The sequence below is a fragment of the Hypanus sabinus genome, chromosome 11 (assembly GCF_030144855.1).
Source record: "Hypanus sabinus isolate sHypSab1 chromosome 11, sHypSab1.hap1, whole genome shotgun sequence".
NCBI lineage: Eukaryota > Metazoa > Chordata > Chondrichthyes > Myliobatiformes > Dasyatidae > Hypanus > Hypanus sabinus.
In genome coordinates this window covers 106674243-106696622 of record NC_082716.1, presented here as the reverse complement: position 1 = coordinate 106696622, position 22380 = coordinate 106674243, and the positions used below count along the sequence as shown (strand labels likewise).

General features: G+C 43.3%; 1 protein-coding gene across 6 annotated transcripts in view; it reads left to right on the top strand.

Annotated features, from left to right (window-relative positions):
- The window catches only part of pak4 (p21 protein (Cdc42/Rac)-activated kinase 4), a 216739-nt gene that overhangs the window by 159099 nt on the left and 35260 nt on the right, over positions 1 to 22380 (top strand). For all 6 annotated transcript variants that reach the window (XM_059985032.1, XM_059985034.1, XM_059985033.1 and 3 more), the window contains one exon: positions 16524 to 17276. In XM_059985032.1, coding sequence (XP_059841015.1) covers positions 16524 to 17276 — 753 coding nt within the window. The remainder of the gene's footprint in view (positions 1 to 16523; positions 17277 to 22380) is intronic.

Here is a 22380-nt window from a genome sequence, read left to right as displayed (position 1 = left end):
GTAAGTCTGCCTGCAGTCTAACTACAAGCTGGCTCACTGCCCAGGTTACACACTGAATGAAATATTGTGCTGCTGTCCATGGCCGTTGGTTCACAGTGAATGAGTGAGCCCCATGGGATGATGCTGTCCTCCTTCCAATCTGATGATTGCATTGTGAATGTCATGTTTTTTCTATGTAAGTAGAAAGGCTTCCCGTAATACAGAAAGGGACTGCTAAGCATTTATAATTGAGGCAGCAGGATTAATATTGACTGAGTTGTTCCAGAAAGTTCCATTTTTATTATATGATTCAAATTCAGGCTTTCAGCCTCTCCGTTGCACACACATATATATTTATATGTGTGTGTGTGTGTGTGTATATATATACTCACATACACGCACACACACACGTAATTCACATTTTGTTTCTGTTATTAATTGCATTTTACTGGTGCCTCAAAGACAACAAATTTCATGGTAAGTGCTGGTGATATTAAATCTGATTCTGAAACACAATAGCAGAGGAGATGCTGAAAGCCCAGTATATGTATAATTGTGAGTGTGTGTGTGTGTGTGTGTATATACCCTTCCTCCCACCTTTTAAATCTACTGCTCAGTTTTTTTTCTCCAGTCCTGCCGAAGGGTCTCAGCCTGAAACGTCGACTTTACTCTTTTCCATTGGTGCTGCCTGGCCTTCTGAATTCCTCCAGCATTTTGTGTGTGTGTGTGTGTGTGTGTGTGTGTTGCTTGGATTTCCAGCACCTTCAGATTTTCTCTTGTTTTATATATATTAAATAGTTAAATTAGTAGTGCAAAAATAAAAATAATAAAAGTAGTGCGATAGTGTTCATGGGCTCAATGTCCATTCAGAAATCTGACGGTGGAAGGGAAAAAGCTGTTTCTGAATCGTTGAGTGTGTCTCTTCAGGCTCCTGTACCTCCTCCCTGATGGTAGCAATGAGAAGAGGGCAGGTTCTGATGGGGGGGGGGGGGTCCTTAATGATGGATGCCACTTTTTTGAGGCATCGTTCCTTGAGAATGTCTTGGAATCTATGGAGGCTTATGCCCAGGCTGGGGCTGCTAAGTTTACAGTTCTCTGCAGCTGATTTCAATCCTGTGCTGTAGCCAACATCCCCCCCCCCCCCCAACCCCCATACCAGAAAGTGATGCAGCCAGTTAGAATGCACTCCATGGTATTTCTGAAGAAATTTCAGTGGGGAATTGTCAGTGCATATAGTGTAGCCTCTCCATTCCCTAGCCACAGAGGCCAGCAGGAATCTAGGATCACTTAAAAATTTTAATGATATTCTCATTGGTGTCGTGTCATAATTTTGCAACCTTTCCAAGTCTCTGTTCAAATGTAAGCACCACCCCCAGCACCATACAAATAAACCTTTCTGCATCTCCTTTTTGTGACTTTAAGCTTTTTGTAACACAAAGACCAGAATTGTTAACTGTTCAAAGTACATATGTCACCATATACAACTCTGAGATTCATTGTCTTGTGGACATACAGCGCTGTGCAAAAGTGTTGCAGTGTACTGCCACAAAAAAACCAACAAATTTCATGACACCTGATCCTGATTATGTTGCGTACTGAGAGTGGGAAAGGGGCAGGGAGAGGGGATGGGGCGGGAAACACCAGCAAGACATTCTATAATGATCAATAACCCAATTGTTTGGAATCAGATGACCTTGCCTGCTGATTCAGGGCTGGGTGTGTCTGCACCTGGGCTACCCCCCTCCTCCCCAGCTCCTGGCACTCTTTCTCTGCCACCTGTCCCACATTCCTCCCATGGCACTCCACCCTCACCATTCCTAACTTCCTTTGCCTCTGCCAAATTTATAAACTCGCTCTCTGCTCCACATTGACAAATACGGTACTGTGCAAAAGTGCTAGGCACCGTTTAATTTCTGATCCATTAATTCCTGATTCTTTCAAGAGTCAAGAATGGCGAGCTGTCTTAATTCCCAGATTTCAGTTTACTTTAAGAGTCCAAGTACTAAGCAAACTAAATGAAGAGCCGAGAAACAGTGCTAAGAGGGGAATTCGTGCTCGGGTTTAAGACAAAAGGAATAAAGAAGAAATAAAAGATGGCGCTTACAAATCTGTCATTCATAGATAAGGGAAATTCCTCAGAGAATAAACTAGTTTAAACAATTACATCACATGGGTTTTGCTAATATTTAGCAAATGACAAATGTGACAGGTGATAAAACTTCGTTTAGCTGCTATACTGTTTCAGTTGCGTTTGTTTAAAAACTACAAATCTTATAAAAAGTACTATTAAAAACAGTGCAGTTTAACACTACTATTAATTATTTTAATTCTATAAGAGACTTTGGTAGAATCATATCTAAGTGTTAGGAAAAATCACTTTAAAATCACCACAAAAAATGTAGATTATGCTAATAATGTCCAATAATGATATTCATGCTTGAAATCTTCCCACAGTGCATGTCTTGATCTGGAATCACTTCAGCTAGTTTGTAGCTGAAACATTTACCTTCTACCTTACCTGCTGAATTGTTAATTAATGCTAAAGAACTTCCCACTGAGCTCCCAGGAGTTCCTTATGCAGTTTCTTAACCAGAACCCCCTCGCCAGGAAGCCAGGTGTGTCTTCCTAATGGACCACTCCAGGCAGCATAAACCTGTTGAGAAGCAGACTGAACAGCTTGTGTTACTTCTACACAATAATCGACTGAACTATCTTTCATAATGTGTATATCAGCCTCTCTCAGATTGAAGCTCACAGTAGTGATGTAGGTTGCCCCATCACCACAGATGGACTCAGTTTTGTCTTCTTGCTTTGGATTGCCTTGATGCTGTATAGAACCAAAGGAAGAGCTCTAGTCTATGGTATGCCTTCCTTGTGATACTTCTTTTAACATGTCCTGATGACTCTGGATGATGTGGGCATCAAAAAATACCATTCAATGTTCATCGGTCGACATAGTTCTTGACAAAGGCTTGGTTGGAGTCACTGTGTCTTGGCAATCGCCATCCAGGAATATTGTCCTTAATTTTGGCTGTCTGTGGCAGTAGCTTTCCTTGCTAGGTTGGCTTACACCCATCTTGATAATGTGTCCACTGATAGTAATCCATCTGAATATCCTCGACACTTCAGTAAAGTAATGCAGTCCACTTGAAGATGTAAAAATGGACCAGATGGGGCAGGAGTACTTAGTTGAGGTAGCTTCTCCATTGAGGTAGATTTGTTTTCTGGCTTGTCATACATCTCATAACTGCTTGTCGAGCTTGCTTTCTGAACTTTGGATTCCACCAACATTGAGGGAATCTGTTAACCACCTTTTCACTCGAGTGTGTCCTAAGGAGTGTACCTACTGTGCCAGGTGAGAAAGCAGCTCAGTTGGGGCTGCCAGTCTGACTAGTGCCAGTTCTCCATACTCCATCGTTGTTTAATAACCTCCCCCCCCCCCCCCCCCCATTTTCTATCTTTGCTCTAGAAATCGTGGACACATTGGTAATCATTTTCCAATGTTCTATAGTTTCAGGAACAGTTCCTGCTGACTGGAGGGTGGCTAATGTTGTCTCACTTTTCAAGAAAGGAGGGAGAGAGAAAACAGGGAATTATAGACCGGTTAGTTTGACGTCAGTGGTGGGAAAGATGATGGAGTCAATTATAAAAGATGAAATTACGACACATTTGGATAGCAGTAGAAGGATCAGTCCGAGTCATCATGGATTTATGAAGGGAAAATTATGCTTGACTAATCTTGAGTTTTTTGAGGATGTAACTATGAAAATGGACAAGGAAGAGCCAGTGGATGTAGTGTACCTGGACTTTCAGAAAGCTTTTGATAAAGTCCCACATAGGAGATTAGTGAGCAAAATTAGGGCACATGGTATTGGGGGCAGAGTACTGACATGGATTGAAAATTGGCTGGCTGACAGGGAACAAAGAGTAGCGATTAACGGGTCCCTTTCGAAATGGCAGGCTGTGACCAGTGGGGTACCGCAAGGTTCGGTGCTGGGACCGCAGCTGTTTACAAAATACATTAATGATTTAGATGAAGGGATTAAAAGTAACATTAGTAACTTTGCTGATGACACAAAGCTGGGTGGCAGTGTGAAATGTCAGGAGGATGTTATGAGGATGCAGGGTGACTTGGACAGGTTGGGTGAGTGGGCAAATGTATGGCAGATGCAGTTTAATGTGGATAAATATGAGGTTATTCAGTTTGGTGGCAAGAACAGGAAGGCAGATTACTGTATAAATGGAGTCAATTTAGGAAAAGGGGGAGTACAACGAGATCTAGGTGTTCTTGTACATCAGTCAATGAAAGCAAGCATGCAAGTACAGCAGGCAGTGAAGAAAGCTAATGGCATGCTGGCCTTTATAACAAGAGGAATTGAGTATAGGAGTAAAGAGGTCCTTCTGCAGCTGTACAGGGCCCTGGTGAGATCCCACCTGGAGTATTGTGTGTAGTTTTGGTCTCCAAATTTGAGGAAGGACATTCTTGCTATTGAGGGAGTGCAGCGTAGGTTCACAAGGTTAATTCCTGGAATGGCGGGACTGTCATATGTTGAAAGATCGGAGCGACTGGGCTTTACACTGGAATTTAGAAGGATGAGAGGGGATCTGATTGAGACATATAAGATTATTAAGGGATTGGACACGCTGGAGGCAGGAAGCATGTTCCCGCTGATGGTGAGTCCAGAACTAGAGGCCACAGTTTAAAAATAAGGGGTAGGCCATTTAGAACAGAGATACGGAAAAACTTTTTCACCCAGAGAGTGGTGGATATGTGGAATGCTCTGCCCCAGAAGGCAGTGGAGGCCAGGTCTCTGGATGCATTCAACAGAGAGTTAGATAGAGCTCTTATAGATAGCGGGGTCAAGGGATATGGGGAGAGGGCATGAACGGGTTACTGATTGTATATGATCAGCCATGATCACAGTGAATGGTGGTGCCGGCTAGAAGGGCCGAATGGCCTACTCCTGCACCTACTGTCTATCCAGTGCCACTTTCCTTCATTTGAGCACTGATCTTGCATTTCTTGAATATCTTGCATGTTAATCTTTGACACGGTTTCAGTTATTGTGCTTGCTTCCATTTTTTCAATTTTCTTTATACTCCTTCTCTTGGTATCCTTTTTGCAGTTTTGTCTGCAAATGCATTTCCTTGGCTTTCCATTGTGGTAATCTTAGAGTGACCTTTACATTTTAATACTGCAACTTCTGATGGTAGTTGCAAGTTCGTGTACTAGTTCGCCATTCTTGATTATTGTTCCCACAACTGTAAGAAATCCTTTTTTCTTTCTCCAGAAATTTCCAAAATAATGAACGACTCCAAAAGCATATTGAGAATATGTGTAGATATTAGCTCATCTTCCTTGAATTCCCCTCAGTGTTTTACTAATTTGCTTCAGAATCTGAATCTGGTTTAGTATCTCCAGCATATGTTGTGAAATTTGTTAACTTTGTAGCAGCAAAGCAATACATGATAAATGAAGAAAAGTACATTTGTGTATTAAATAGTAGAGCAAAAAAATAGTAAGGTTGTATTCATAGGTTCAATGTCCATTTAGAGGTTGGATGGCAGGAGGGAAGAAGCTGTTCCTGAATCATTTGGATAGGTATATGGACAGGAAAGGAATGGAGGGTTATGGGCTGAATGCAGGTCAATGGGACTAAGTGAGAGTAAGTGTTCGGCACGGACTAGAAGGGCCGAGATGGCCAGCTTCCGTGCTGTAATTGTTATATGTGTGCCTTCAGGCATATGTACCTCCTTCCTGATGGGAACAGTGAGAAGAGGGTATGTCCTGGGTGATGAGGAGGGTCGTTAATGATGGACGCTGTCTTTCTGAGGCATTGCTCCTTGAAGATGTCTTGGATACTACACTGGCTGGTACCCATGATGGAGCTGATTAATTTTAACACGCTCTGCAGTTTTCTTTGACCCTGTGCAGTAGCTCCCCCACCCCACCCGCTTCCCCCATACCAGACAGTGATGCAGCTAGTCAGAATGTTCTCCATGATACATCTGTAGAAGTTTTCAAGTGTTTTGGATGGTAAACCAGATCTTCAGCTTCGTTTGCCCAAGATCAGTGATGTCAGTCAGTCAGCCCCATCAGCTGAACTGACACTGGGCGGCTCAAAGACGTGAGATTCTGTTACAGTGGGATCATCCAGTTTAAAAGATCCGTCTCCTTCCTGTTGAGTCCTATTACGACAATTGTGACACCGCTTGGCGATGTGCTTGCAGTGCTGTCCATAATCCAGTTCATTCTTCATTTACATTGCTTGTTGGCACACTGACCGTTGCTGGAACACCCTGAACTTGCTTTCTTATTTCTGGATGTCTTCCTCCTGTTTTTTGGCTTGTGAGGAGCATAGTCATGTGGAGAAAGAGGTAAAGAAAAAGAGCAGCTACTGTCTTATTTAAACCTGATTTTAATGATTGCAAGATCCTGCTCTACATTAAGAACTTAAAGTAGTGTGGGACTACAACATCAGTGAGTTACTCACTGGCAGAGAAATTGAAGAAGCTGCACAACGTGCTGCTGCCTCAGTCGATGGAGTTTAATTGTGAATGGTCATCATGGTTGTTTTTCTTGTAGTTGCAAGACCCTTGTGGACATTTTAAATCTGGTATGCCACAAGTTCGATGTGCTAATTTATTGGCTGAGAGCAGGGGCGGATGGCGGGGAGCCGTGTGGACTCTGGCCCTAGCAAGAACTAGGCCTCAAGCCGCGGGGTCACCTGTTTTACAGCCAACGAGGGAGAAACGTCTAAGCCAGTGCGTTCCACTGAGGTGACGGCATGGAGTCAGGGCTACCCCCCACTGTTTGTGTTCGGGTGGGGACGAGCTCTTTTGTGGCCGACTGCAGATTTTGGCGGCACTCAAAGGATTCTGCCTCAGGCTGTGTGGTCACCTGTTTACTCAGGGTCTGGACTATGTACATGTATATTTGTGTGGTAGTATTTTTACTGATGTACTATATGGCTTGTTATCTTTTATATGTGAGGACTGGACCTCGAGCCATGGTATCGCCTGGGGATGGGGAAGGCTTTGGGGCTGGTGTGCTCCATTGGGGGGTGTTGGGGGTACATTGTAGTCCACTGTAGTTTTGGACAGACTTGGGAGTCTGACTACTAACAAACTTGCAGCCTTCGTGCTCTGACATGTGTTTCCATGTAGTGGATTTTGGATTTGGATCACCTCTGTAAACACGTGTGGATGCTGTAAATATACAACCTTGTCCTTTTTGTGTTGCTTCCCCGACACACCTGGACTGAAGCCAGCGGGGGATCGTAACGGTGATTTTACGTGGGCTTGTGCTCAGGTATGGGCCTCAAGCTGTGGCGTTGCCTTTGAGGAAGAGGGGTTCAGGCTGGAGGAGAGGCTCGATTGTGGTCCACTGTACATTGACGGTATGGGTTTTTGACTCTTACGTTATTGTGAAACTATTTGTGCTTGCTGTCTTATGTGCTGCATGTGACCCCATAGTAACACTTTCATTTGGCTGTATTCATGCTCGTTTTTGTATGGTTGAATGACAATGTTAGGCTACTATCAACCACGTTACCAGTTGTATACTGAAGGAGATTCGGTTTTTGGAACTTAAGCTGTCCAGAAGTTGGGCTTCTTGATCATGAAAGGAACTCATTCTAGCATTGGAGTTTTGAGGCAATTGCCTAAGCAGATAGACGATCTTCTCCTGGTGTCGCTGTTCTTGTTCCAGCAGCTGTTGCTGATATTCAGTCTCCAGTTCAGCTCTGCGGTTTTGTTTTCCAATTAAATTGTTTTGCAACTTGGTTTTCGTCTGCATCCTTTAGTTTCTGTAATGGATCGTGCAGACACTTACTTGTGGAATCAGCCTTAACTCCAGCAGCAATGTTCAGTTCTTCACGTTTTACAGAAGCGTCCTTCTGTTTCTGTAACACGTTGAAGCAAACACTTGTGGCAGCTGCCTTAACTCTAGCAGCAGTCCTTTCCGTTCCATGGTTCTGCTTGCATGCGAGTTATTTTTATTGGTCCTTTCTAATAAATCCCTCTCCTCGCTAATGATAGTCATTAAGGCAGTCACGCTGCTCTTCTTGGGCACTGGTATAATTGTTGCCCTTTTGAAGCAGGTGGGAACTTCCGACCGTCACAGTGAGAGATTAAAAATGTCAGTGAATACCCCTGCCGGTTAGTTGGCACAGATTTTCAGAGCCTTACCAAGAACTCCATTGGTGTCTTCCACCTTCCACCAAGACAGCCTGACCTCGGCCTCTGAGACGAGCGTCACTGGGTGCTGCAGGGATCCTCAGAGCTTTAGTTCTATTCTTCCTTTCACAGTGGGCATAAAAGGCGTCGAGCCCATCTGGTAGCCCATTCAGGATGTTGGGTTTTGCTTTGTAGGAAGTAATGGCCTGCAAACCCTGACAGAGCTGACGTACATCCGATGCTGCCTCCAACCCTGCTCGGAGTTGTTCCTTGAAATGGCCCTCCACAAGTCATACCTGGTTTTCTGGTACAGACCTAGGTCGCCAGACTTAAATGCCACAGAGCTAGCGCTCAGCAGGCAATGAACTTCCTGGTTCTTCTACATAGTTTGACTTTGGGATGTACAGTAAGTTTTCGTAGTAGCTAAAATTTGAATGCCATCATATTATAGTAATTTGTATATATTCTTAATTTGTTGGCGTTCAGCCCAAGTCTTTATGCTTCCTTTTTTAGGACGTGACCACTTGTCAATTATTTTTCTGGATATGGTGGTTGATTACAAACCTCCTCTTTCCTTTCCTACTTCCCACATCACCAGTCTGGCAGGTTTTCACTCTTAGTTTTTATTGGGTCTGGTGTTTGGGCAGTTTAAGCGCCAGCACAGAAAGCAAGAAAGGCAGGGTGGCAGGACTGGAAGCAAGGTTTGGGCTGATTTCGCTCACTGTCCTGCAACATTCTTAACTTTCTCCATGGCATTGAGGCTTTGAGACTGCCCTGGCTGCTGTGCTTTGTGTCTGAGAGCTTCACAGTAATTTTTTTTCCTGCTATAATTAACTGAGACTGAGGTTTTGGGCCTACTCTGGCTACTCTGGGAATTTGGATCCAGTGACTCAGTTTGGTTCAGAACACTGTTCCTTTCTTCCATTCGCCTGATTTCTGTTTTTTGTCTTTCTCTGCGCTTTGGGTGTTGGTCTGTCTTTTTTAAATTGGGCTCTTTTGTGTTGTTTGCTTTGTGGCTGCCTATAAGCAAACAAATCTCAATGTTGTATAATTTATACATACTTTGATAATAAATGTACTTTTTGAACCCTCAACACAGGAGCCCCCCAGGGATGTGTACTCAGCCCTTTCCTTTACTGTCTGTATTATCATGACTGTGTCAACACCCACACTCAAATCTGCCAATGATACTACATTGATGGCCTTATCTCAAATAATAATGAGGCAGCCTACAGAGAAGAAGTCATTACCCTGACACAGTGGTGTCAAGAAAACCACCTCTCCCTCGATGTTGCAAAAACAAAGGAGCTGGTTGTGGACTACAGGAGGAATGGAGATAGGCTAACCCCCATTGACATCAATGGATCTGGGGTTGAGACGCTGAACAGCTTTAAGTTCCTCAGTATACACATCACTGAGGACCTCACCTGCTTTGTACATCCTGGCTTTGTGGTGAAAAAAGCACAACAGTACCTTTTTCACATGAGACGGTTGAAGAAGTTTGGCATGAGTCCCCAAATCCTAAGAACTTTCTATAGGGGCACAATTAAGAGCATCCTGTCTGGCTGCATCACTGCCTGGTATGGGAACTGTACCTCCCTCAGTCACGGGACTCTGCAGAGAGTGGTTCGGACAGCCCAGTGTATCTGTGGATGTGAACTTGCCATGATTCAGGACATTTACAGCGACAAGTGGGTAAAAAGGGCCGAAGAGTCACCCCAACCACAAACTGTTTCAGCTGCTTCCATCTGAGAGACGGTACTGCAGCATAAAAACCAGGACCAACAGGCTCCGGGACAGCTTCTTCCACCAGGCCATCAGACTGATTAATTCATGCTGACACGATTGTATTTCTAAGCTGTATTGACTGTTCTGTTGTATATCTTACTGTACATGCTACTTGTTACAAATTACTATAATTTGCACATTCAGACGGATACGTAATGTACAGATTTTTACTCATCGTGTATGTGAAGGATGTAAGAAATAAAGTGAATTTAATTCAATTTGGTGCATGTCTTGCCATGGCTGCCAGACCAATTACCTCATTGCTGTCATCATCACTTTGCAGTCCCGTGGAGAGCCAAAAGTGCCACGGTTGTGTCGGCTGCCTTTCAACATGATTGACATCACCGTCAATACCACCCGCGGAGGGTCCACCCCAGTGCCATGCAGATCTGCATGCTGCCTTTTAACCCGTTACATCAATACAGAAATCTGTTTGTTTTCTGCTGATTTATTATCTTTTTCATGCTGCTCTTTTAGTATATTATAAGTTTTGTCTAAATCAGCACGCTCATGCTTCAGAATATCTATCTGTTCTTATAGTTCGAGTCAGTGGCCAGCGTACAAGCTGTCTTTTTAGGTCTTGATCACATCTTTAACTTATCACTTCAACATCACTCTAAGCCAGTCCTCGCTAGACTTGGCATCGATGGCACATTCCTTCCATGTTTCTTTACAACAGCATCAATTTTATTTGCATCTCTTTCATTTTTTCTTATTGCAGCTTTGGCTATTGTATTAATTTCAATCTTAACGAATACTCTTCACTTTTAGACCAGAAATCACACAAAGCTCATGACGCCATTGTGACTATAATATCAGGCTAAACCATACTGTACATCCATCCAATATCTTAAAATTTTTTCAACCTCTTGTTGCCCCACACAGGTTGTACTACGACGAAAATCTCTGCCGCAACTAAAATACAGACTCTGCTCACTCTTAAACTCCCTTTAAACAGTGTACTTGAAGATATTTATTCTCCGACAATTAAGGAACAGAGGAATGTCTTGCCTCCCAGCTGCATGCTTAAAACTTTTGCCTTCCTTTGTTTTTTCCCCCTAAATTAATTGTTCCATGCACAGGCGCCAAATTGTTGGATCGCTGTTTAATTTCTGAATTTCTTTGGGTTCTTCCAGGAGTCCAGAATGGCAAGCAGTGTTAATTCCAAGATCTCAGTTTATTTTAGTGTACACACAAGCATACAAATACTCAGCAAACTAAATAACTGCCTGAGAAAGGAATAAAGAATTAATTAAAAATGGCCCTCCTGAAAAATCTATCACTTTTATAGAAAAAATTCCTTGGATAGTGATGAATTATTAGACTACATAATTAAAACAGTTATATCATGTAGTTAATGAAAAATGAGAAAAGTTAAACATTAATGTAACTGCTATGCCTCTGTTTTACATGAGTTTGTTTAAAAATGCAACTCTTCAATGGTTCCATTTAATATCAGAGAATGTATCAATATACAGCTTGCAATTCTTGCTCTTTGCAGACATCCACAGAAGGGTACCCCAAAGCATCGACCCTCCCCCTTAATCTTATAAAAAGTATTATTAAAAAATAGTGATTTTTAACAGTACCCTACATATATATGCAGAAGACTTCTGCACAGGCCTATACTTGATAGAATAATAGCCATAACAGAATCAATGAAAGGCCGCACCAACTTGGCCATTCAACCAGTGCGCAAAAGACAACAAACTACAAATACAAAAAAAATATTGGGAACCTGAGCTGAAGAGTCCTTGAAACTCTTCTGCTGATGAACCAGCATAGAGGAGGGAGATTGAAAATCTGGCTGATTGGTGCCATAACAACGTGTTACTCAATGTCAGCAAGACAAAAGAGCGGATTGTTGACTTCAGGAGGGGGAAACCAGAGGTCCATGAGCCTGTTCTCATCAGAAGACCAGAGCCAGGAACTTTAAATTCCTCGGTCGATTTCAGAGGACCTGTCCTGGGCTCTACACATAGGTGCAATTATGATGAAAGCACAACATCACCTCTCTCTTTTTTTTTAAAGGAGTTTGCGTAAATTTAGCATGACATCTAAAGCTTTGACAAACTCCATTTAATAGAATTCAAAGTTGTCTGTGTTCTCTTGGTGAATGTGCCCTATCAAAAGCTTGTACCCAGTATGTTTATTCTTCCTACTGGGGGCTAGAGTTCCGCAGCGAGCAATGTTTTAGTGGTCCCATTTAATATCAGAGAATGTATAGAATCTGAAATTCTTACTCTCTGCCAATATCCACGGAACAGAAGAGGGAGGATCCCAAAGCACAAAAGACAGCCAAGTGTTGCAACCCCAAAGAACCCTCTCACTCTTCCAAAGAATGAATGACAGAAAAGTATTAGAACTCCAAAGCCCCCTTCTCCTACCCCCCCCCCCCCCACACCACCAACCAAGCAAGCAATAGCAAAACCCCCAAAGGAAGATCTGCAGCCCAACAAACGCTATTGTTTACGCAACAATTCAACATGCCGCTCCCCACCTCCCCCCCCACCCCCCACACAGTGGTGTTCACCACAGTGAGAGAGGAGACCAAAAAAACAGTCGCTGTTCCAATGTTGCAGTCTGTCACCTCACTTTTAATCCGGATTTCTCTGACTGAAAATAAAAGTGATGCAGCAGATTTTAACTGTTTTGTTGGTCTCCCCACTTGCTTTGGCCAACACTTTTTGTTTCTTGTTAGTGTGCGATAGAGAACCTTTGGTATGTCAAATTGTTGGGTGAGCACAATATTGGACTGAAGGGCATGTAGTGTGCCAGACTGCTGTATGTCCTAAGCTTTCCTTGAAACATGGAGCAGAAGTGTGCCCTTCAGTCTGCAATATTGTGCTGACTCCAAAATCGCTCTTAACTAGCCCTCCATTTTTCTGTCATCCATGTAGCTCTCTAAGATTCTCTTAAATGTCCCTGATGTATCTGCTTCTACCAGCTGTGCATGCTCGCACCCTCCATGTAAAAACCTACCTCTGACCTCATCTGAAAGCCTCTGAAATCCAAAAGATCTATGTATGATACTGTTCTGCTGCAAAGCAGCAGATTTTACAACATGTCAGTGATAATAAACCTGATTCTGTTTCTCTCCTGGACCTTGCAAGTGATCAGAGGTGATGTTCCTTCTGTAATGTGTCGCAATTTGCAAGTAGGCCCAAACCAGATAATAGTACAAGCCTGCCCCAAAAGGCATTGGTAATTGGGCCCTGCAAAAATTGAATCACCTGCTAAGCTTTTTCTTTTCGGAATTTATTTAATTAGCTGAATTTAAATTCCCTCCTGCAGATTTACATATGAAGGTGATCAGTCTAGACTCCTAGTTCTCAAGTTGAATAAATGTCACTGCACTGGCACTAAGAATGCTTGTCATAACATTGTACAATGAATGGAACTCAAGTGTCCTAGTATTCTGACCAGGAAAAAAAAACATAGTTACAATCAGGGTTACATAGATCTCTAGTGGGACTGTGTCTCACCCAATTCACCCCATCCACCCCACAGAATTTATTACCGTGAACTATGTCAACATTTTAGCCTGACTGGTTTGAATAGACCCAGGGGTATCAGTGTTTGAACAGAGCATGCTATTTATCTTCTCTCCAGCGAGCACTCCAATCACATTCCTTTGCAGACTGGAGACCTAAGATTTGGGGGAGAGATAAAACTTTGAAGGAAGTTTGATTTCAGTTAGCATTGAGCAGAGATCCCTTGAGGAGCAGTGGGACCGTGATCTGGCGGCGGTGCTTGGTGATATTCTGCAGACAGGCTGTGTCACAGCTGTTTTCACTTTAGAGTCATAGGAAAGTACAGCACAGAAATGGGCCATTCAGCCCCTTTAGTCCATGCCGTTTAAACTGTATAGAACAGTCGTCCTTTAAAATTTTAAATCTTAAGGAAAGCGTCAGTGCTGTTGGTATTTAATTTGTATGGCACAAACAGTCCCCTTGGTTCAGCAAGTCTATGTTGACCATGAAGAAGTTCAGAGTAAAATTTATTATCAAAATATGTATCTACAGCACTGGGCAAGAAGTCTGAGATGCATGTAAAAATATTCTGTAAAGGTGCTTTCAAAAATAGCACTGGTCGACAAATTTCTTCAGAAGTATTGCTTCTTCAGAATTTTCTGTTTCTAATAGACTGCTTGAAGCTGAACACATATATCAGACTACTATCACGCAAGAATTTGGAGAAGTAAGAAATTAACTTTTATTGAATATACTATTGTACTATTCTATGTTCTTTTAGGGTGGGGGGATATATGGGAGGCAGGGTTTAAGGGTCAGCAGAACATTGTGGGCTGAAGGGCCAGTACTCATTGCATAACGGAGCTGATACTTTGCAATGTTTCAGCTCAGCTAAATATGTTTTGTTGATGATTTTCATTTGTACTCAGTGTCTGAGGCTTCTCACTTAACTGTCCAGCAATAATCAGCCAGTATTGATGGATTCCAGTTGCCCTGATACCATTTCTCCGTGACTGCAATGTCCTGGTGAAACCCTTCACCGTGATTGTCACTGACAGTGCCAAGATTTGCAGGGAAGAAGTCTAAATGGGAATGCAGAAAATGAATCTTTAGTGACATGTTGCACTTCATTGTTTTTGTTTGCTTGAAGCATGTTGTCAACCAGCTGCACATAGTTTGATGCTCTGTAGTTGCCAAGAAATTTTTCACCAACAGCCTTGGATGCCTTCCATGCGATTTTCTCTGGTCCCACTAGAAGTTCTTCGAATTGCCTGTCATTGATGACCTGTTTGATTGTGGCCCAACAAAAAAGCCTGCCTTAATCTTGGCATCAGTTATTCTGACTTGAATTATCAATTCATATAACAAATACAGGCAATTTCAGAAAAACAGTGTGTGATTAGGTGATTTCATGGTGATTTTCATCATCAGCAGCCCAAGGTCTATAAGATACACTCAAAGGTATTCAGAAAGGAAAGTCTGTTGTCTAGTGTATTGAACTGAAAAGTTTTTAAATATATAAAAAAAACTATAAATAGCAGTAAACAGTAAAAAATCTAAATCAATATTTGGTGTGACCACCCTTTGCCTTTACGATTGCATTAGTTCTCTTTGGTACACTGTTGGGCAGTTTATAAGAAAATCAGATGGTAGGTTGTTCCAAGCTTGGAGAACTTGCCACAGTTCTACAGACTTCCACTGTCTTGCTTGCTTCTGTCTCTCCAGGTAAGCCCAGACAGCCTCGATGATGTTGATATCAGGGATCTGTGAAGGCCAAAACATCAGAAACTATAGTGTTCGCTCGCTGGCCACTTTATTAGATCCAGGGGTGGAACTCGATGTGTTCTTCTGCTGCAGCCCATCCACTTCAAGATTTGAAGTGTTGTACTTTCAGACATGTTCTTCTATATTCCACTATTGTAACACATTATTTGAACTACTGCTGCCTTGCTGTCAGCTTGGACCAGCCTGGCCTTTCTAATCTGACCTCTCTCAGTAACAAGGCATTTTCACCAATAGAACGGCTGTTCACTGGATTTTTTCCCTTTTTTTACACACCAAACTCTGTAAGCCTTGCTTACTTGGGTTCTTGGTTCTCATAGGCTCAAGTATGGTTAGAGTTCAATACTTCTGTAATCCATTGCATCCACTGTGCGGGGGGCTGTCTAGACAGCTTCACCAGATTCCTGCTGGCTGGCCTTATCTGTTTCCACCTCTCACAACAGGTGCATAGAGGTTGTGCATCTGTAGCTTCTGAGATACTCAAACCTCCCTATCTGGCACCAACAGTCATTCCACATTCAAAGTCATTTAGATCACATTTCTTCCCCAGTCTGATGTTTGGTCTGAACAACAACGGAACCTCCTGACCATGTCGACATGCTTTTACGCATTGAGTTGCTGCCGCATGATTGGTTAGATATTTGCATTAACGAGCAGGTGCACAGGTGTACCTAATAAAGTGGCTACTGAATCTATTATTGTATGCTATCTGGAGGCTCATCTTGCAGGCATTTACAGTAAAGTAAATACAATGTAATTTATGAAAAGCTATACATAAACGATACATAAAGGGTGGTGGGGTAGAAAATGTCTCTACCAAAGGAGGTGCAAGGCACTCCTTCTCTCCTCTAGCCTGCAGTCACCCTTGGGTAAAGTGCTGCATTTGCTTACTCCTGGTTATGTGATGCCTCTCTGAAGAGTATTGATAATGGCTGGGGTCACCCATCTTGTAAAGACACTGCCCAATGGCAGTGAAGGCACTGGCAAACCACTTCTGTTGAAAAGCTTGTCAAAAACAATCATGGTCGTGGAAAGGCCATGATCGCTCACATCATACGACACGGCACAGAATGATGATAAAAATATACATTGTAAGTGCATAAAGTGATGCTAGACACAGGAGTGTCTGTACATAACGTGACTGACAGGATATTATAAATACTGGTGATTGGGGGTGTGGAGGGGTGTGTTAGTGGATGGAGGTGTTGATCAGCCTTCCTGCTTGGGGAAAAGAACTTTTTTCCAGCTTTGTTTGGCAATTAATTCCTCAAAAAGTATTTCTGTGAATTAAAATATATGCTTTCTTCCTTTTCTTCACTTCAGGCCATTGTAAGGGGAAGCAAAGTTGGAATTGACGGCTCACTGAACTGGCTTCTGGATGAATTTGAGAACGTTTCTGTTACTCGTTCTAACTCCCTGCGGAGAGGGAGCCCACCTTCACTGCCCCATCGGGACCAGCCACAGGATGGGGTGCACAAGAACGGCATGCACAATAGCCACACTAAGGGTGTCTACTCATCTGAGCTGGATAGATACCACGATAATAAGGCAAGGACTGAGGGGAGCAAACCAGGGTCCCGGGATGAGTGGGACCAGGGGAGGGATGACAGGCACAGGAACCGAAATGCGGAGCGGGAGAGTAGTCGTGCTCACCCGCAGCAGCCCAGGGGTCAGGAGCCGAGCAGGCCCAACCACCGCGACAAGGAGCCCCGTGCCGATCACCACCGGCACCCTGACAACAGGGGCAAATCACACGAGAAAGCGGACAGCAGGAGAGAGCACCACCCGGGGGACCGGGAAGGAAACCACGTTGGTTTCAATGAGGCCACCAATTCACAGGACCGCTCAGCACGGCGAGAGAGGGTTGAAGCTGCAGACAAGAGGCCGACGTCCACGTACACTGGCGAAATCAGCCCACAGTCCCCCAAGGACAAACGACCTCTCTCTGGTCCAAACATCCGGTCTCCAAACATTCCAGATGCTGACGGAACGCGAAAGGGCCTGCATCCGTCTGGGAGACCCTTCAATACTTACCCAATGGCCGATGCTGGAACAAACAGAGGCACCAACAGCCAGGTTTGTGTGGCATGCTGCATCTCGCCTTTTCTCTCAAGTTGGTCATTGATCTTTTAATTGCTGAAGTAAGCACGTGGAGTTGTGTCAAGAAGGTTTGAACACAAGAGATTCTGTAGATGCTTGAAATCCAGAGCAACACACACAAAATGCTGGAAGAACTTTGCAGGTAAGGCAGCATCCATGGAGAGGAGTAAACAGATAATGTTTTGGGTCAGGACTGAAAAGGAAGGGATAGAAGAAGAAAGGGGGGGAGGGTGTGGGGCTGGAGTACAAGTTGTCAGGTGATAAGTGAGGAGGGTGGGGATGGGGGAAATGAAATAAGCTGGAAGGTGGTAGTTGAAGAAGTCTCACTTATTACCTCCCAGCTGGTACTCCACCCTTTCCCAACACCTTATTTCTGGCCTCTGCCCCTTTCCAGTTCTGACGAAGGTTTCAGCCAAAACATCCACTGTTTATTCCTTTCCAAAGACGCTGCCTGTCCTTCTGAGTTCCTCTAGTATTTTGTGTGTGTTGCTCTGGATTTCCAGCATTTGCAGGTTTTGTTGTTTATGGAATTTGTTGTCTTGCGGCAGCGCTACCACATGAAGATGTAAAAAGTGTTATAAATAGTGCAAAAGCAAAGGAATAACGAGATAGTATTTGCGAGTTCATTACTGTTGAGAAATCTGATGGTGGAGGGGATAAAGCTGTTTCTGAATCACTGAATAAGACCTTGACGCTCCTGTATGTGGTAGTAACGAGAAGAGGGCATGTCTTGTATAGTGAGGGTCCTTAGCAATAGATGATGCCTTCTTGAGGCACCATATTTTGCAGGTCCTCAGTAATCACAAGACAAAGGAACAGAAGTAGGGCATTCGGCCCATCGAGTCTGCTCCGCCACTCCACCATGAGCTAAACTATTCTTCCGTCTATCCAGCTTTTTTCCATATCCCTTGATACCCTGACTAATTAGATACCTGTCAATCTCCTCCTTAAAAACCCTCAATGATTGGGCCTCCACAGCTGTATGTGGCAATGAATTCCATAAATCCACGACCCTCTGGCTAAAAAAATTTCTCCTCATTTCTGTTTTAAATGGGAACCCTCTCATTCTAAGTCCTTGTCCTGGACTCACCCACCAAGGGTAACAGCCTTTCCACACCTACTCGGTAGTGTTCTCGTACAGGTGTAAGAACTCTGAACTAAACACCGAGGTAAACCGTAGTCAATGAGGCATGATCGCAGTAAGATTAACCGTTTACTGTTCACTCTTCCACATTAACATATGGTGAAAACTGTTGATAAAACAATACAAAGTATATACAGTATTTGTTTCCTTTTTGGCATCACATTTACATCAGAAATACTTGTAAAAGTAAAACTACAACAACCTATATTACATTAAAGTACAACATACAGTCAGAATCTACCTACGCCATCGACTGGCTTTAAATACACTTCAACACAAACTATCCAGTAACGCTTTCAATAGCACAAGAAAATAAACTTTATCAACCGTTATTACTTTTAACAGAATCAGCGTTAACTTATGAACTTACGGCATTGCTTCTATGATGTTTCTAGTGCGTAGAATTAAACTTTTCTCACATTGATCCTGCACACACAAGACCCCTCCTTCCCATTTCTCCAAACCGGTATTTCCCACAAGATGCGGCAAAACCAAGTGTGACGTCATCGCATGCCGCGTTACATCACAGACAACGAATTTACTTTCAACAACCTTAACTTTAACTAGAAAATAATTACAAACAAATTACTAAAGCGAAAATGTAATAAAGCTAAACAAATGCCTTAAGGCAACACACTAAGTCCAACCCTTTCAGCATTCGAAATGTTTCTATGAGATCCCCTCTCATTCTTCTATATGCCAATGAATACAATCCAAGAGCCGATAAATGCTCCTCATATGTTAGTCCCTGCATTCCAGGAATCATCCTCGTGAATCTTCTCTGAACTCTCTCCAACATCAGCACATCCTCCCTAAGATAGGGGGCCCAAATGGGGTCTCACCAGTGCTCCATAGAGCCTCATCAACACCTCCTTACTCTTACACACTATTCCTCTTGAAATGAATGCCAACATAGCATTCGCTTTTCTTATTGCCGATCCAACCTGGTGGTTAACCTTTAGGGTATCCTGCTCTAGGATCCCCAAGTCCCTTTGCACTTCCAATTTTTGAATTTTCTCCCTATCTAAATAATAATCTGCCTGATTGTTTCTTCTTCCAAAATGTACAACCGTACATTTCTCAACATTGTATCTCATCTGCCATTTCTTTGCCCACTCTCCTAAACTGACCAAGTCTCTCTGTAACCTCTCCGTTTCTTCAACACTTCCTGCTCCTCCACCTATCTCGGTGTTATCTGCAAACTTAGCCAAAAAACCATTTAATCCATAATCTAAGTCATCGATATACAGTGTAAAAAGAAGAGGCCCCACCACCGACCCCTGTGGAACACCACTAGTAACCAGCAACCAACCAGAATAGGATCCCTTTATTCCCACCCTTTGCTTTCTACCTATCAGCCAATGCTCCACCCATTCCAATATCTTTCCTGTAATTCCATGGGCTCTCATCTTATTAAGCAGCCTCTTATGCGGCACCTTATCAAAGGCCTTTTGAAAATCCAGATACTCAACATCCACAGCCTCTCCCTTGTCAATCTTATTCGAGATTACCTCAAAAAATTCCAATAGATTGGTGAGGCAGGATCTTCCCATCATGAAACCATGTTGGCTTGGGCCTATTTTGTCATGCACCTCAAGGTAATTCATAATCTCATCCCTAAGGATCGACTCCCAATAATTTTCCAGCTACCGATGTCAGACTAATAAGTCTGTAATTTTCTTTTTGCTGCCTCCCCCCTTTCTTGAACAACGGAACTATATTTGTGACCTTCCAGTCCTCCGGAACCGTGCCGGAGTCTACTGTTTCCTGGAAGATTATTTCCAATACCTCCACAATCTCCAAAGCCGCCACCTTCAGAACCCGTGGATGCACTACATCCAGTCCGGGAGACTTATCTATCCTTAGTCCATTTAGCTTCTCAAGCACTTTCCCTCTGGTAATCTTGACTGTACCTAATTCTATTCCCTGAGGCCTCTGGCTATCAAGTATGTTGCTATTGTCTTCCACTGTGAAGACTGATGCAAATACTCATTTAGTTCCTCTGCCATCTCTTTGTTACCCATTATAATTTCTCCAGCATCCTTTTCAATAGGTCCTATTATCTACCTGTGTCACTCTTTTACTCTCCATATATTTAAAAACAACTTTTAGTGTCCTTTTTTATGTTAATTGCCAATTTCCTTTGATAATTCATCTTTTCTTTCCTAATGACTTTCTTAGTTTCCTTCTGTAAATTTTTTAAATTCGTCCTGTCCTCAGTTTTCCCACTAATTTTTGCTTCCTTGTACGCTGTCTCTTTTGCTTTTATTTTAACCTTCTCTCGTTAGCCGCATTTGTCTATAACCCAGCTTCCTGCGATCCTGTGCATTGGGGGTTGAATACGAGGTTCTATAGAAATGTGCAAGAATTTGGTGACGTATTAAATCTGTTGAAACTCCTAACAAAGCAGGCTACTGGTGTGTCTTCATGGTTGTGTTGGGCCCAGGGTAGAGCCTGTGAGGTGCTGAGCCCGGGAGCTTAAAGCGGCTCACTCTTTCCTCTGCTGATCCCCCAAAGCAGAATCAGAATCAGGCTCAATATCGCTGTCGTATTTTGTGAAAACGTGTTAACTTTGCTGCAGCAGTACAGTGTAATACATAATAGAAAAAAGTGATTTACACTAACTATTATGCATTTAATAGTTAAATAAGCAGTGCATAAATAAAGTAGTGAGCAGTCATTGTCCATTCAGAAATCTGATGGCAGAGGGGAAGAAGCTGTTCCTGAACCATTGAGTGAGTGTCTTCATGCTCCTGTACCTCCTCCCTGACGGTAGCAATGAGAAGAGGGCACGTCCTGGGTGATGGGGTCCTTAATGATGGATGCCACCTTTTTGAGGCATCACTCCTTGAAGATGCCCTGGATACTACAGAGACTAGTGCCTGTGTTGGAGCTGACTAAGTTTAAAACTCTGCAATTTATTTCGATCTTATGCAGTAGCAAACCTTCCCCCCCGCCCATGCCACCCCCCATACCAGACAGCAATGTAGCCAGTTAGAATGTTCTCCATGATACATCTGTGGAAATTTGCGAGTTGCCTTTGGTGATGCTCTCCTCAATCTCCTAATGAAGTACAGTCGCTGTCTTGCCCTCTTTGTAGCTGCAGTGATATGTTGGGCCTAGGATACATCCTCAGAGATGCTGACACCTGGAAACCTGAGATTGCTCACTCTTTCCGCTTCTGACCCCTCTGTGAAGACTGTGTTCCCTCATCTTACCCTTTCTGAAGTCCATAGTCCGTTCTTTGGTCTTACTGAAGTTCTTCCTGTGTTCACCATCCAACTAGCTGATATATCTTATTCCTGTATGCTTCTCATCACCGTTTGAAATACTGCCAACAATAGTTGTGTTGTCAGCAAATTTACAGATGGCTTTTGAGCTGTGTCTAACCATGGGTGTAATGAGAGTAGAGCAGTGAGTTAAGCGCGCATCCCAGTGTTGATTGTTAGCAAGGTGGAGATGTTATTTCGATCCACAGAGAATGGTGTGTGCTCTCCTGACTTGCCCTTCCTGAAGACCTTTGTCCTGCTGTGAGGTTGTTGCGACACCACTTGACGAGCCGGTCTGTCTTGCTCCTGTTCACATCTTGGTTGCTACGTGATTCAGCCAGCAGCACTGGTGTCACTGGCGAACTTATATGTCGTCTGTTCTGTGTATAGCCACACAGCCGTGAGTGTAGGGAGTCGAGCAATGGGCCAGGCACAGATTGTTGAGGTGCGCCTGTGTTAAATTTCAGCAAGAAAGAAATGTTATTACCGGTCCATACTAGTCTCTCTAAAAGGAAGCTGAGGATCCAGTTTCAGCTCAGTTTTATTTATTTACAGATAATCCCTCGATTTAACCCTGGCCTAATCACATGGCAACTTAGTGTCCAGCTGACCTACCAACTGGTACGTTTTTGGACTGTAGAGCGCCCTGAGGAAACCCACATAATCT